This window comes from Loxodonta africana, chromosome 9 (assembly GCF_030014295.1).
Source record: "Loxodonta africana isolate mLoxAfr1 chromosome 9, mLoxAfr1.hap2, whole genome shotgun sequence".
NCBI classification, from domain to species: Eukaryota; Metazoa; Chordata; class Mammalia; order Proboscidea; family Elephantidae; genus Loxodonta; species Loxodonta africana.
This window is the reverse complement of record NC_087350.1, coordinates 25,620,363-25,637,697: the sequence shown is the minus strand read 5'-3', so window position 1 is coordinate 25,637,697 and position 17,335 is coordinate 25,620,363. Positions and strand designations below refer to the sequence as shown.

Below are 17,335 nucleotides of genomic sequence, written 5' to 3'. Positions count from 1 at the left end.
AAGGGCTAAAGGACCACATGAACCACAGCCTCTTCCAGCCTGAGCCCAGAAGAACTACTTACCAGCTACCACCAACGGCTCTGACTGGTATCACAAAACAGGATTCCGGACAGAACAGGAGAAAAAAGCAGAACAAGATTCAAATTCACACACAAAAAAAATACCAGACTTACTGGTCTGACAGAGACTAGAGGAGCCCCCAAGACTATGGCCCCCAAATACCCTGCCAACTCAGAACATACACCATTCCTGAAGCCCACTTTTCAGACAAAGGTTAGACAGGTCTAGAAAACAAGTAACACACGGAAGAATACGCTTGTTTGTTCAATCAAATATGAGACCAAATGAGCAACTCCTGCCCAAAAACAGGAAGGAACAGGGAAACTAGATGAATGGATTAGGAGATTCCAGGGTGGAAAGGGGAGAGAGTGCTGTCATGTTGCTGGAATTGCAACGGGGGGGGCGGGGGTGACAAAACAGTATGTGGACAAATTTTTTAATAAGAAACTAACTTGAGCTGTAAGCTTTCACCTAAAGCACAATTATTTTTAAAAAGTCTCTCTGATCTAGGTCTGACAAAGAACAGTAAACTAAATGTCTTGCTATCCATTCACATGCTAGGATGCTCTTGAAGCTTCCTTCTACTCCAGAAACTTAGAACTCAATTCACCGGCAAACAGAACAGCACAGGAGGAAAAAAAAAAAACATTACAAGTAAACCATATAAACTCTAAACCAACTACTTTATATATATTATCTAATGAAATCCTCCAAACAACCCAGTGAAGCAGATCTGATATCACATGTTAAAAATGTAGCCACTGAGATTCTGAGAAGTAAAGCACCTTGTCCAAAGTCAGGTCTCTCCAATCCTAAGGTTCCTGCTCTCTCAAAATGCTGACCATATTTCAATATACTTAAATTAGTAACTAATATGCCAACATTTTTTTCTCTTTCTCAAAACTTTAATAACCAAGCCAAAACAAAAATGCAGAAATAACCAATAAATAACAGTGTATCAACACAAAGGAATGAGTTAGTTCTACATGCACCAATATGGAAAACCTGCCAGGATTATAAAAGTAAAAAAAGAGTAAAGTGTGGGTAGTGATCCCATCTGCTTAAGAGAAAATAATATGTGGGTATATAGGTGGTACAAACAGCTTGTGCTCGACTGGTAACCTAAAGGTTGGTGGTTTGAATCCACTCAGCAGTACCACAGAACAAAAGGCCTGGTAACCTGCTTCCATTAATATTATAGCCAACTGGAGGGCATTATGCTGCGTGAAATAATTCGATCACAAAAGGACAAATATTGTATGAGACCACTACTGTGAAAACTCATGAAAATGTTTACGTACAAAAAAACCCCAACAATCTTTGATGGTTAGGAGGGAGAGAAGAGGTGGGAATGGAAAAACACTTAATAGGCAACAGTAAGGGGTAACTTTGGTGAACGGTAAGACAGTACACAATACTGGGGAAGCCAGCACAATCTGTACAAGGCAAGGTCATGGTAGCTCCATAGACACATCGAAACTCCCTGAGGGACCGAATTGCTGGGATGAAGGCTGTGGGGACCATGGTCTTGGGGAACATCTAGCTTTATTGGGAAAATGTTCTACATTCTACTTTGGTGAGTAGCATCTGGGTCTTAAAAGCTTGTGGGTGGCCATCTAGGATACTCCACTAGTGTCACCCCTTCAGGAGCAAGAATAATGAAGAAAACTAAAGACATAGGGGAAAGATTAGTCCAAAGGACTAATGGACCACATCTACCACAGCCTCCACCAGACTGAGTCTGTCATAACCAGATGGTGCCCAGCTACCACTGACTGCTCTGACAGAGATCGCAACTGAGGGTCCTGGACAGAGCTGGAGAAAAATGCAGAACAAAATTCTAACTCAAAAAGAAAAACCAGACTTGCTGGCCTGACAGAGACTGGAGAAACCCTGAGAGTGTGGCCCCCTGACACCCTTTCACCTCAGTAATGAGGTCACTCCTAAGGTTCACCCTTCAGCCAAAGGCTGGACATGCCCATGGAACGAAACAAGATTAAAGGGGCACGCCAACCCTGGGGCAGGGACTGGAAGGCAGGGGAGAACAGGGAAGCTGGTAATAGGGAACCCAGGGTTGAGAAGGGAGAGGGCTGACATGTCGTGGGGTTGTTAACCAATGTCATACAACAATGTGTGTACAAACTGATGAGAACTAGTTTGTTCTGTAAAGCTTCAACTAAAACACACAAAAAAAAGTTCAATTAAAAAAAAAAGATTAGAGCAAAGAAAATCCTATGGAGTTTTACTCTGTAACACATGGGATCACCATGAGTCAGAACTGACTCAATGGCAACTAACAACAACAACACATAAACACTTTTCTGGACAGAATCACTAAAAAAGAAGTTAACTTTGATTCTTTTTTACACCATTTGAATTTTCTAATCTTAAAGTCACACATGCACAATGAATTTAAGTTTTTCACTGCTGTTTGTATTTTTAAAAACTAATAGAAGCTACAGTCTTCAGGAAAAATTTAAAAGGTTTAAAAAAACTCAACAGTAGCTATTACACCGAAGTCTAGACATGTGTATACCGAAAAAACCAAACTCATTGCTGTTGAGTCGATTCCGACTCATAGCGACCCTATAGTGCAGCAGCTGCTTAACCAGTAAACCAAGCAATCTGCTATTGTATCTACAGGACATAAAACTACCTCATAATTGCATAACCTGGAGAAAACAGTTCAGATCTTTTGTTAAAGAAAATATTTTGCAAAAGCCATTAAAAATTCAGGTAATCTATATTAATTTTTTATCCACACCTATAATTAATTATAATTATGGTGTTGGCATAGAATATCGAACATACCATGGACTGCAAGAAGAACAAACAAATCTGTCTCAGAAGTACCACCAGTATGTTCTTAGACACGAGGATACCAAGACTTCATCTTACGTACTTTGGACATGTTATGAGGAGGGACCCAGTCCCTGGAGAAGGACATCTAGCTTGGTAGACGGTCAGCAAAAAAGAGGAAGATCCTTAGCTAGATGGACTGCCAAAGTAGCTGCAACAATGGGCTCAAACACAGCAATGATTATGAAGATGGTGCAGGACCACGCAGTGTTTCGTTCCGTTGTACATAGGGTCTCACTATGATCATCGGCACCTAACGACAATATAATGTAATTTAAGTATGCTAAATTTTTTTTTTTTAACCTAATAGTTTTTGTATCAAACAGCAGATTTAGGCAATATCAACTGTAGTTTCCAAAAAACCTTCCAATTCAATTTAATGGGGTTTTCTTGAGTGGTACAAATAGTTAAGGCACTTGGCTGCTGACCAAAAGGTTGGCGGTTGTAGTCTACCCAGAGGTGTCTTTTAAGAAAGAACTGAAAGCCTGGAGAAGTACTTCTGAAAAATCGGCAGCCAAAAATCCTATAGCGCGCAGTTCTACTCTGACACACACGGAGTCACCATGAGTCAAGAACTGACTCAACACTAACCAGGTTTTCTGTTTGCTTTTTTAATAGTGGAAGCTGCTGGCACTCAAAAACAAAATAAACATCATATTTTTCAAAGTAAATCCCATTGTTAAAATATTCCCGTATGAGTACAAAATACTGCAAATAAATCCTTAAAACACTATTTGTTCGTTTACTCAGCAAATACTTGGCACTAGTAAATATGCGTCAGGCACAATGCTAGGTACTGCAGAATTAGAAGATAAGCAAAACAGCCCTAACCCACAAAATGGTATGAGATTATTACCAATTATCTAATATGGTAAATCCAATCATCCTTTGAGGAACTGATGTTTAAATGAACTCATTGTTAGGTGCTGTCAGGTCAATTTTTACTCGTAGGGACCCCATGGGACAAAATAGAAGTTCCCCATAGGGTTTTCTAGGCTATAATCTTTATAGGCACTGAATACCACCTTTCTCCCGCAGAGCCGCTGGGTGAGTTTGAACCACCAACCTACTGGTTAGCAATCTAGCACTTAACCTAAATGAACTTAACGGATGAAAAGTCAGCCAGAGGAAACTCAAAGCAGCTTGGGGCAGTGGTTAGGTGTGAACAATCAAGTTAGTCACAGGATTTGAATCTAGGCTCCAATACTTCGTAGGTGTATGAATTTTATCACACCATTAATCTGAGTCTCAGTTTCTGCACTTTAAAAAATGGGTAATAATAATACTTTCTACACAGTTGTTGTGAAATGTTAAAAAAAAAAAAAAAGATAAGCATACGATAAATATTAACTACTACATTACTGTGATTAAGTAGCATTTGCAAAGGCCCAGAGCATGAAAAAGGTATTGGGGGTGGGGGGAGGGGGAGAGGAGGCACAAACAGCTGAAATGTAGAGAATAAAGGGGGAGAGGTAGGTCGGGAGCAGATCATGAAGGTTCTACAGCTGTGCTATCCAATTTAGTAGGTGGTGTAGTGGTTAAGTGCTACAGCTGCTAACTTAAGGGTCGGCAGTTCAAATCCACCAGGCACTCCTTGAAAACTCTACGGAGCAGTTCTACTCTGTCCTATAGGGTCGCTATGAGTCGGAATCGACTCGACGGTACTGGGTTTGTTTTTTTTTGTTTAGCCACATGTTGCTACTGAGCACTTGAGATGTAACTAGTCCAAACTGAGTTGCGTTATAAGTGTAAAATACACATCAGATTTCAAAGATTTAGTATGAAAAAAAAAAACTTGTATTTTTTTAAATCAATTACATGCGAAAAATACATTTTGGATGTATTGGGCTAAATAAAATACATTATTAGAATTAATTTCACATCTGTTTTTATTTAATACGACTACTAGAAAATTTAAATTACATTATGTGGCTCACATTGTATTTCTACTGAATGGTTTTAACAAACAGGGTGATATGCCCTAAAAGGGCGAGCCACAATGCTGGGGCCATGAAAATTTTTTCTGTAAACGGCTAAGCAGTAAATAGTTTTGGCTCTGCCTGTCCCAAAAGCAGCCATAGATACACATATGCATGCGCACAATGAATATGGCCCACCAGTGTGCCTACCCTTCCATAAGGTGTCCATCTCAGACTGTTAACTGTACAAGAGCTTTGTGGGGCAGTCTAATGTTGGTTAACTTGAAATCTGTCCCGGTGAAAGTATTTACACCACAGAAAATCACAAACGCTACAAATCAAGGCTGTTTTTCCTAGTAAACTGGCTGATAAATTCACCAGCACACCCCTCACCGTATGTAGAGAATAAACCTTCTTCCTATGCATTTAAAATTAGATTAGTTATGTTCTATCCTTAAGAAAAATTGATAAAATGGTCATTCAAACAATTTTTGGTGTCCTGTGGTTCAGATTAGGATCCCCAGCTAAGACAGGCTGTTCTAGAAGAATTATTTTGTAGACAGAGAGAAGGAGCGAATATCCTGAGGCAGTCAAGAGTTATGGTGCCCTAAGGGGACAGCAGTTTAAGACAAAGCTATGAGAGGAAGGCAGGAACCATGACACTATGCAATACTGCACAACAACACTCAGTAGTTATTCTTAAATACTCTTACACAAAATGGTCGATTCATTTGTAAACAAATATCTACTAAGCCTATACTATGTCCTAGGCTCTGGTAACAAAATGGTGATCACAGTCCGTCTATAGCCAAGGAAATAAGCAGTAATCAAATAATCACACAAATATTTTATATTGTGATAAAACATTACAACAAAAAAACAGGATGCTGTGAGAAAATATAACAGGTGAGCCTAATCTAGTCTGGACGGTCAAGGACAACTTCCTTGAAAAACTGATCTTTGTATTGAGATCTAAAGGATCAATGGCAATAGGCAAAAAGTGGGAGGCATTCCAGATGGCAAGAACAAATTATACAAAGTCCTGAGGCAGGAAAAAAAGTAATAACAGGTCAAGGAACTAAAAAGTCTATGTGGCAGGCAAGTGAGCAAGGAGGAAAGAGGGCATCAGCAAAGAGGTGGGCAGGACCCATACCACACAGGTCCTCTTCAGCCCACAGTAATAATATTTTAAGATCAATGGGGACATCATTAGAAAGTTTTATGCAGAGGGTGACATGATCTGATGACCACTCTTCAGAGATTACTTTGGGAGTGAAACAGGAGGGACGTTACAGAAAGGTGGCAAGATTGACCTGCAGGTTACTAGTTTTTTAAGCCAGAGAAAATGGCAACTTGGTGGAGTCAATCCTCAATCTCGTAAATACTACTTAACCTAATAACTATTCCAGTGCACCAGTTCTCAAACTTTTTGGTCTCAAGACACCTTCACTCTTTCACAAATTGAGAACCTCAAAGAGCTTGTTTATATGGGTTATATCCATTAATATTTGCTTTATTAGAAATTAAAACTGAGAAATCTTTAAAATATTATCATTTAAAAATAGCAATATTAATATAACATTTGAATGAAAGTAACTACACTTCCCTAGGGAAAATAGTAGTTTTCAATTTCTGCAAATCACTCAAATCACTTATAAATTTCATAACAAAAGACAGAAATGGATTTTCTTTTATATTTCTGCATTCAATCTCTTGCAACACTGCACATCTTACAAAAGCCTCTGTGAAGGTGTACTATTCATTTTTGAGAAAATTAGAGTGAAAAACAATATCTGAGAATTATTACGAAAGTAGTTTTGATCTCATGGTCCCCTAAAAGGGTACTGGGGACCCCAAACAACATTGAGAGTTGCTGCTCAAGTGATAAAAAGCCAGCCATTTTACCACAATGAGGTACCACTTCATAACCACTAGAATGGCTACAATCGAAAGGACAGATAATAACAAGTGTTACTGAGGATGTAGAATAACTGGAATCTTCACACAATGATGGTGGGAATGTAAAATGGGACAGTCACTTTGGAAAATAGTTTGGCGGTTCCTCAAAAAGTTAAAAAGTCACCACATGGCCCAGCGACTTCACTCCTACGTATCCCCCCAAGAGAAATAAAAACTACGGCCACTCAAAAATTTGTACATGAATGTTTACAGCAGTATGACTCATAACAGCCAAAAAGTGGAAACATCCCAAATGTCCATTAACTGAAAGACTGAAAAATAAAATGTGGTATATCCATACAATGGAATTTTACTTGGCAATAAAAAAGATGTACAATGAATGCTACATGGATAAACCTTGAAAATATTAAGCTAAGTGAATGCAGCTAGTCATGAAGACCACATATTGTATGATTTCGTTTACATTAAATGTCCTGAATAGACAAATGTATAGAAAAAAAATTGATTAATAGTTGCCTACAGCTGAGGAGAAATGTGCTTGGGAAGAAACAGAGGGTGACTACTAAAAGGTACAGAATTTCCTTGTGGGTTGAGGAAGTGTACGAAAGTTGACTGTAGTGATGATTGCACAACTCTGTCAACGTATTAAAAATGCAATAAATTGTATACTTTAAAAGGATGAAATTGTAAGGTATGGTATGCAAAATATATTTCAGTACGGCTGTTGTGATCGTTGTGTGTCAACTTGGCTGGGCCATGATTCTCAGTGGTTTGGCAGTGATGACATACTTCGGCAATCGTATGATAATGGGATCACTTCCATGATGAGATATGATAATGTCATCACCTCCGTGATGGAATCTGCTGTGAGTAGCCAACCGGCTGAAAGGGAGTTTCCTTGGGGGTGTGGCCTGCATTGAATACAAGTGGACTTTCTGGCAAGGCTCATCGGTTTTTGCTAACTCTGGATCCTGCAGCTGGCTCCTGCTCTTGGGACTTGAGCTAGCAGCTTTCCTGCCATCTCGCGTACCAATCTTGGGATTCATCAGTCTTTGCAGTCTGTGAGCAAGAGCCCCATCTGTCCTGCCAATTTTGGGTTTGACAGCCCCTGTAGCTATGTGAATCAGGAGAAGTCTCCAGCCTGACCCATGGACTGGGGACCTCACGCCACCAAGAAAGTAGTGCCAGGAGCACAGCAAGTCCTTTAGACCCCGGGTCCCTGTGCTGAGAAGCTCCTAGAGCAGGGGAACTTTGAGGACAAGGACCTTTCTCCAGAGCCGACAGAGAGAGAAACCCTTCCCCTGGAGCTGGTGCCCTGAATTTGGACTTCTAGCCTCCAAGACTGTGAGAGAATAAATTTCTTTGTTAAAGCCATCCACTTGTAGTATTTCTGTTATAGGACCACTAGATTAGTAAGGTATCTGTACCATACCCACTGCTGTCAAGTTAATTCTGACTCATAGCGACCCTAAAGGGTAGAGTAGAACTGCCCCATAGTTTCCAAGGAGTGCCTGATGGATTCGAACTGCCAACCTTTTGGTTAACAGCGTAGGTCTTAACCACTACACCACCAGGGTTTCCAGATTAACTAGAATAAGCTGTTTAAAAAAAAAAAAAAAGTTAAGCAATCTGTTAATCAAAACAGTTACATAAAAAGTTTTTCAGCAATCCAATATTAGTACAAAGCAAATAAAACACTGATTCTGGAACTTTTTCTTCTTAGGTATGTCTTACTATACTGATTTCCAACTCACCGTTCTGGATAAAATGCTAAATGAATGATTTCTTTTACAAAGATCAGCACAAAGCGGGTTCCTATGAGGCAGAACTTAAAAGTATCCCTAATGTCCAACTCTTCCAAACTGCTGTTCCACTCCGTCATCTTTAACGGCAACTACACCTCTGGTACGCAGTACTTTCCGCCTGGTCTTTGGGTTCTATAATTCGCTGCAACATCTCACAGAACTCATGAACCATACTTACAGTTAACAGGGTACAATTTGGGATGAGAAAGACTCAGAGGATACAGTTCTTCAATCAGGACAGCTTCTTCTCAGCCCTGCCTAAAGGAAGGCCTCTCTCCAGCCACTGCGCCTCACCTCTGCCCTGCTTGGGGAAGTGTTACAAAGCTCCTAGCTCTGTGCGTTAGCAAGATCCACCATACCACTATTGCTCTTACTACTACCGTGCTTCCTCTCTTGCTGTCTTCCACCTCTATCGCTCTCAGCTGTCCACCCCCATGTCTCCCTTTAAGCCTAATGGGATGGCAAAATGGACCAACCCCCTCATTAGGGATCCGTATTCCTTATTTGCATTGCCCCACCCCAAGGGTGTCATACACCTTACTTGCATTTTAAGCAAACTGTTCAAACCCCTTGGTGGGCCACAAGTACCTTATCTGCAGTCCCACCCAATCATATGGTGGGAGTTAAAAGACCACGGCAAGAAAGGCCATATAAAAGCAATCCATCACACCGCAGATGCAGTCCAACAGAAATAAAATACAAGCCACATCTATAATTTTAAACTTTCATGCAGCCAAATTAAAGAGTAAAAATAAGTCAAATTCGTTTCAGGAATACGTTACTAACATATCCTAAATATTTCAATATGTAAAACATTTAAAAATTATTAGTAAGATTATTTTCTTCACACCAAGTTTTCAGAACGTGGTATTTTACAATTACAGCACATCTCATTTCAGTCTGCTGCTGTTGTTAGGTGCCTTCAAGTCAGCTCTGACTCACAGCAACTCTACGTACAACGGGAACGAAACACTACCCGGTCCTGCACCATCCTCAACAACTGATGCTGTATTTGAGCCCGTTGTTGCAGCTATGGTATCATTTCATCTCACTGAAAGTCTTTCTCTTTTTTGCTGACCCTCTACCAAGCATGATGTCCTTCTCCAGGCACTGGGTCCCTCCTGATAACATGTCCAAAGTATGTGAGACGAGGTCTTGCCATCCTCGCTTCTAAGGAATATTCTGGCTGTGTTTCTTCCAAGACGTATTTGTTCATTCTTCTGGCAGTACATGTTATATTCACTATTCTCTGCCAAACCATACTTCAAAGGCACCCATTCTTCTTTGATCTTCCTTACTAATTGTCCAGCTTTCACATGCATATCAGGCAACTAAAAATACCATGGCTTGGGTCAGGCACACCTTAGTCTTCAAGGTGACATCTTTGCTTTTCAACACTTTAAAAAGGTCTTTTGCAGCAGATTTGCCAATGCAATACATAGCTTGATTTCTTGACTGCTCCTACCCTGGGCGTTGATTGTGGGTCCAGGTAAAATGAAATCCTTGACAACATCAACATTTCCCTGTTAGCATGATGTTCCTTATTGGTCCAGTTGTGAGGACCAATCTCAAAGCATTTCAGTCTAGCCACATTTTAAGTGTTCAGTAGACAATACATGGCTGGTGGCACTGAAGTGGACAGTGAAGTTTTAGATTCATACTATACTATATAATGTTAAATGATGTTTGTGATGATGACCCTGAAGGAATGCTGCAATTTCCCTTATGCAACAAAGGCTCATTAAATTCGATACACTTATTTATGGAGCCCTGGTGGCAAAGTGGAAACCCTAGTGGCATAGTGGTTAAGTGCTACGGCTGCTAACCAAGAGATCGGCAGTTTGAATCCACCAGGCGCTCCTTGGAAACTCTTTGGGGGCAGTTCTACTCTGTCCTATAGGGCTGCTATGAGTCGGAATCAACTCGATAGCAGTGGGTTTGGTTTGGTTTTGGTTTGGTGGCAAAGTGGTTAAGAGACTGGCTGTCAGCCAAATGGTCGGCAATTCAAATCCACCAGCCGCTCCTTGGTAACCCTATGGCACAGTTCTACCCTGTCCGACAGGATCACTATGAGTCGGCACTGACTCAATGGCACACAACAACAGTTACTTATACTATGTGCAAGCATGTTTAACGTTTTTTCAGAAATTTCAAGTGACATTTTCTAAAGGTAAAAAAACCTTGCCTAAGGATATGAACACGGACTTTACTAAACAAGATATTCAGGCAGCTAACAGATACATGAGAAAATGCTCTCGATCATTAGCCATTAGAGAAATGCAAATCAAAACTACAATGAGATTCCATCTCATTCCAACAAGGCTGGCATTAATCCAAAAAATACAAAATAATAAATGTTGGAGAGGCTGCAGAGAGACTGGAACTCTTATACACTGCTGGTGGGAATGGAAAATGGTACAACCACTTTGGAAATCTACCTGGTGTTTTCTTAAAAAGTTAGAAATAGAACTACCATACAACCCAGAAATCCCACTCCTCGGAATATACCCTAGAGAAATAAGAGCCTTCACACCAACAGATATATGCACACCCATGTTTATTGCAGCTCTGTTTACAATAGCAAAAAGCTGGAAGCAACCAAGGTGTCCATCAACGGATGAATGGTTAAATAAATTATGGTACATTCACACAATGGAATACTACGCATCGATAAAGAACAGTGACAAATCTGTGAAACATTTCATAACATGGAGGAACCTGGAAGGCATTATGCTGAGCGAAATTAGAGGCAAAAGGACAAATATTGTGTAAGACCACTATTATAAGATCTTGAGAAATAGTATAAACTGAGAAGAACACATACTTTTGTGGTTACGAGGGGGGGAGGGAGGGTGGGGGAGGGTTATTTACTGATTAGTTCGTAGACAAAAACTACTTTAGGTGAAGGGAAGGATAATACTCAATACACGGAAGGTTAGCTCAACTGGACTGGACCAAAATCAAAGAAGTTTCCGGGATAAAATGAATGCTTCAAAGGTCAGCGGAGCAAGGGTGGGGGTTTGGGGACTATGGCTTAAGGGGACTTCTAAGTCAATTGGCAAAATAATTCTATTATGAAAACATTCTGCATCCCACTTTGAAATGTAGCGTCTGGGGTCTTAAATGCTAACAAGCGGCCATCTAAGATGCATCAATTGGTCTCAACCCACCTGGATCAAAGGAGAATGAAGAACACCAAGGTCACGTGATAACTATGAGCCCAAGAGACAGAAAGGGCCACAGGAACCAGAGACTTACATCATCCTGAGACCAGAAGAACTAGATGGTGCCCAGCCACAACTAAAGACTGCCCTGACAGGGAGCACAAAGGAGAACCCCTGAGGGAGCAGGAGATCAGTGGGATGCAGACCCCAAATTCTCATAAAAAAAAAAAAACCAGACTTAATGGTCTGACTGAGACTAGAGGAATCCCGGCAGTCATGGTCCTCAAATCTTCTGTTGGCCCAGGATAGGAACCATTCCCGAAGACAACTCATCAGACATGGAAGGGACTGGACAATGGGTAGGGGAGAGATGCTGATGAAGAGTGAGCTACTTGTATCAGGTGGACACTTGAGACTGTGTTGGCATCTCCTGTCTGGAGGGGAGATGGGAGGGTAGAGAGGGTTAGAAACTGGCAAAATTGTCACGAAAGGAGAGACTGGAAGGGCTGACTCATTAGGGGGAGAGTAAGTGGGAGTATGGAATAAGGTGTATATAAGCTTATATGTGACAGACTGACTTGATTTGTAAACGTTCACTTAAAGCTCAATAAAAATTATTAAAAAAAAAAAAACCCTGCCTGAGCTCCTGTCTGGAGGGGAGATGAGATGGCGGAGGGGTCAGAAGCTGGCCGAATAGACAAGAAAATAGAAAGTGGAGAGGAGGAGTGTGCAGTCTCATTATGGGGAGAGCAACTAGGAGTATACAGGAAGGTGCATACAAATTTTCGTATGAGACAGACTTGATGTGTAAACTTTTGCCTAAGGCACAATAAAAATTAAAAAAAAAAAAAACCTTGACGGAATATTTCAGATAACTGTATTTCAAAATCTTAAAATATAACCTAAAAAATATATAATCTAGAGGGCCACAAAACCCCAAAACACACTAGTTAAAGGCTATACGGAAGCTTTCCTCCATTCTTTGTGCCAATATTAAACACACATACACCGTTCTTCTGGTCACCATGCATAACCAAAACCCGTTGCAGTCAAGTCGTTTCCAGCTCATAGCGACCCTACTAGACAGAGCAGAACTGTCCACAGGGTTCCCAAGGAGCAGCTGGTAGATTCGCACTGCCAACCTTCTGGTTAGCAGCCAAATTCTTAAGCACTGTGCCACCATATTCTAAATTTCCTTAAGTAGAAATTTATAAGTAACTCAATTGATTCTGAGTGCTGTGTGAAAACTGAATTTCATTTTAATTTAGAAAAAAAGTGTAAGCTTTAACATGAACTTCCAACAAGTAGGAAACCCTGGTGGCATAGTGGTTAAGTGACTGCTAACCAAAAGTTCAGCAGTTCAAATCCACCAGGCACTCCTTGGAAACCCTATGGGGCAGTTCTACTCTGTCCTATTGATGGCAATGGGTTTTTTTTTTTTTTTGGTCCAACAAGTAACATTTATTAAATACCAACTATAAATGATACAGTGTAAAATTAATGTTTTGTTTCTATGTGTTGGTTACACACATTCAAACAGAAACCAAAAAAAAATAAATCACCTTATGACTTCTGTTTTACAACTTACGCATGAGGACAAAACCAAAAACCAAACCCACTGCTGTTGAGTCGATTCTGACTCATAGCGACCCTACAGGACAAAGCAGAACTGCCCCATAGAGTTTCCAAGGAGCGCCTGGCGGATTTGAACTGCCGACCTCTTGGTTAGCAGCTGTAACACTTAACCACTACACCACCAGAGTTTCCAATGAGGACACAGCCATACAAATACTATCCTGCTTACCTGTCTCCCTTCCAAAGATTAGATAAAGATTTTCAGGACCAAGTATTTCCTAATTTTTTACTGAACATTTTTCTCAGTGAAATCTTAATATCACTCATATCTGTTAGAAAAAACTTTAATATGTGGCAAATGATTTAAATCGAACAGTTAAAAAATTTTTCAATTACAAAACGGCAGATCTTTTCTTGTGCTTCAAGTAGATTTTTACAACTAGACCATCTAAAAACAGCTTTTCATAATTATATTTGCATTTTCCTATAAGTGCTTCCCTTTACAGAGCCCATACATACTTCAACCTGACTTCAGGTTCTTGGTGCAGTGGTGAGCTTCAATTTTTATCATGTTTTCTGCTAAAACAGAAAACAATTATCAATTAAAAAAAAAAAAAAGTGACATCAGAAAAGTGACTTAAGATAGTCTTTTACCTTTATTAAAATTTTGCTTTGGTTACAGGAAAGTCAAAAAAAAAAAAATCAGTATAATTTAGAATTCTAATTTCACTATTACAAAAAGTTAAACATCTTCATAAATATAAATTGACCTATATGAATTCCCCTATTTATGAAATATTTGCTCTTACTTTCCAATTTTGTGCAGTGAAATGCTGAAAACAGCCAGGCTAGTGGAGACATGAAATAAGAATCCTAGAAGGAAGACCTACAGGCTTCAAAACTTAATACGGACACCCACCCACTAGAATAGATAAAGGACTGACAATGTTACATGTCAGCTGGGATACAGAGGAACAGAATGGTGGGACTGTACAACCGTACACTTTTCAAAAAGGCAATTTCTTATAAAACTAAACATATGCCTGCCCTGTAGCCCAGCCATTCCACTTCTAAGTATTTAAACCACAAGAAATGGAAGCATATGTCCACAAACAGAAAAAGATTTTACTAACCAGGAACAGCCATGGTAACACTCAACAGGGGATAAATTATGGTAAGATCACACAATAGAAAACTATGTATCACATACAAAGTCATACAATAGGAAAGCAACAAAAAAGAAGGAATTTCTAACACACAAGGATAATCTCAAAAACATCATGCTGCGTGAAAACAACCTTACCCAAAGACTACCTTTTACACAATCTCATTTTTATAAAATTCTAGAACAGGCAAAACTAACTTATGGTGAAAAAAACAAAAACAGTGGTAGATGGGAGAGTGACTGAACTAACAGAGACAGAAGGAACTTTCTGTTCAGTAAGAATGCTCTACATATCTTGATAGGGGTTTGGGTTACACAGGTGTATGCGTGTGTCAAAACTCATGGAATGGAACTCTTACATATTTCACTGCATGGAAAATTTACCTAAAAAAATAAAATTAAAAAACGTTGAACTCAAGCTAATGATATGGGCACTGAAGTGCTTTTTAAGGGTGACATGTTCAGATATTTGCAAATTACTTTGAAATCCACCCAAAAAATAAAAAGGACTGATGAATGATTAGAAATGTGATAGAGCTAACACAGTAAAATGCAAATGGTAGGTGACAGACATATGGGTGTTCACTGTATAATTCTTTCAACTCTCCCATATGCTGGAAAACAAAATGTTCAGGAGCACTGGGAGACAAAAAACAAAACAACAATATGGTGATTCAATTGGTGGTGAATATCTCTTGGTTGATGCTACAATCTACTGCTTCGCAAAACATCTTTTGAAACTAGATAAACCAATACCCCATTCATTTACTGTTTCTGGGGCAATTTACCATGGGTACACTTCAGGAGTTCACTGTTTCCTTTCATAAACTATTCACATTGTTTGAGATTGCTAGGGATGAAGAATTACGGTTCAACAATAAACTAAAACAACTTGTCGAATTTCACCAAGATTCTTATTAATTGCAAAATTTCTCTGCCAGGCTTTAATCAATTACTGGGTAATACTCCCCATTAACTCCCGTTTTGTTTTCTTTTATTCAACGCAATTGCCAGTACCTGAGTAGGTCGCTATCGTTCCCCTATAACCAAACAAAAACTTACCCCAGATGAGCATCGAAGGGATAAATATACTAACAAGAAAACAGCATGTCATCAAAGAATGAAGAGTCACTCACTTTTCTCCTTGAGCCTAGTACCATAATTTAAGATGTGCCTGCAAGCAATTTCTACGGCATATCTTTGTTTTTCGTTTTTTTAAAAGTAGGCAAGATTTCAGCATTCAAAAAGCAGAACTAAACAAACACGTGCTTCTCACCCCAAAAACCGACCATAACACGGCAGGCAGGCGAAAACAACGAGCAACCCTCTTTTTTTGTTTGTTTTTGTGTTCTTCAAACAAAACCGCGGCCTAGGCTAAAGCGAACCTTCGCACCCGCCCAGCCTCCACCCCGCCCGGAGTCAGGCGGTGGGTCCCTCTCCTTTGTGAGGAGCTGGAGGCGGCTGGGGGCGGGGAGCTGGAGGAGGCGGCAGAGGGTCGGTGGACGCCGGAGGAGGAGGGTGCGGAGGCAAGCGGCGTTGGTGTGTGCCACACACAGGCCGCAGCCCTGCCACAAACCTCTGCGGTGTCCCAAGAAGCAAACCCACGAGCTTGGGTGTGATCGGATTTGGGATGAGGCCCAGGAAAATGGCCGAGGACACTTCCGCGGTCAACCCTCTCCCAAGGCCCTCCAAAACCGTCCCTGGACGCGGGCGGAGGTCCTGCCGCCACCTCCACCCCTGCCCGAGCCCCAGGCGGCCCTCACCTGCTGGACGGAGCTGTTCTCGGGCACAGCGAACTCCTCCTTCTCCTTCGGGGTCTTCACGGTGACTTTCATGATCTTGGGCTCCGCGGAGGCAGCTGCCGCGGGGGCGCCGGCAGCGTCGGGCGCGGCGGCGCCGTCCTGGGAGTCTGGAGGGCCGCCGCTTTCACCACTCTCGGCCATGGCGGCGGTGACTCAGGAGAGCAGGGAGGGAGCGGGCAGGGAGGGAGCGGGCGAGCGAACGGGAGCCAGAAAACGCCACAGTCGGCCGGCCCGGGCAGCGGGGAATGCGGGGCACTCCACCTCAGTGGCAACCGGCGTAGGACCGCCCTAGCGGGCGAGAGGCCGCGGAGCTCTGTTTGGGCTCTAGCGCAGAGCCAGGTCGGGCGCTCGGCAGCCGTCGTTTGTTCAGACGCCGCTGGTTAACAGCGACATCCGCAGCAGCCGCCGCTTCCTCCTCGCCGCCCCTCCCCCACGTCCCTCTGCCAGCGCCGCGCGAGGCACGCCGGGTAGCGCGGCTGACGGCAGCGCCGAGTCATTCCTGGCGGTCGCCTCTTCAAGCTCCAGCGGCTTTCCTTTTCCGCTCGCGTTCTGTTACCCAAAATGTAAACATGTCCAGAGTGGAAGAATAAAATCAAAGACGGACGGGATGGGTCAGTTCATTTTTTTTGTCATTTCCACCAAATAAATAATAATCCCGGTTCTGAGAGGCGTCTTATCGGCGCACAAAGATGATGTCACGGATAGCGAAATTACTAGAAAGGGGGCTCCACCACTGGGCGCTGCGGCCGCGAGTACGCCTGCGCGCTGGCTGTCCAGGTAGTTTGCCCACCCCCTTACCTCACGGGCTGCCCAGGCAGCCCTCACCGCTTCCGGTAATTTTTCGGCTTGGTCTACCTCGCTGGGAAGAGGGTCTCGTGATAAAATACTGGCGAAGTATTTTGTTGTTGCTGATTTGCTTAGTTTTTGCCTACTTGTAAGATTTGAAATGAAGATAACTTAATGAAACAAAGGTCGTCATAAACGAAAGGAAAATGGAATAAACGCCAGTAATCACCCTGCACAATTCGCGGAGTCATTGCACATGGCCAGGGCTTTCTACTCTCGG

At 41.6% G+C, this 17,335-nt stretch overlaps 1 protein-coding gene across 2 annotated transcripts in view; it reads right to left on the bottom strand.

Annotated features, from left to right (window-relative positions):
- The window catches only part of UBQLN1 (ubiquilin 1), a 65,668-nt gene extending 48,991 nt beyond the window's left edge, over window positions 1-16,677 (bottom strand). The window contains exon 1 of one of the 2 annotated variants that reach the window (XM_003407809.4): window positions 16,231-16,677. In XM_003407809.4, coding sequence (XP_003407857.1) covers window positions 16,231-16,410 — 180 coding nt within the window. In that variant the 5' untranslated portion in view covers window positions 16,411-16,677. The remainder of the gene's footprint in view (window positions 1-16,230) is intronic. The other variant, XM_003407808.4, reaches the window with a different exon arrangement.
- Between the last annotated feature and the right edge of the window lie 658 nt (window positions 16,678-17,335).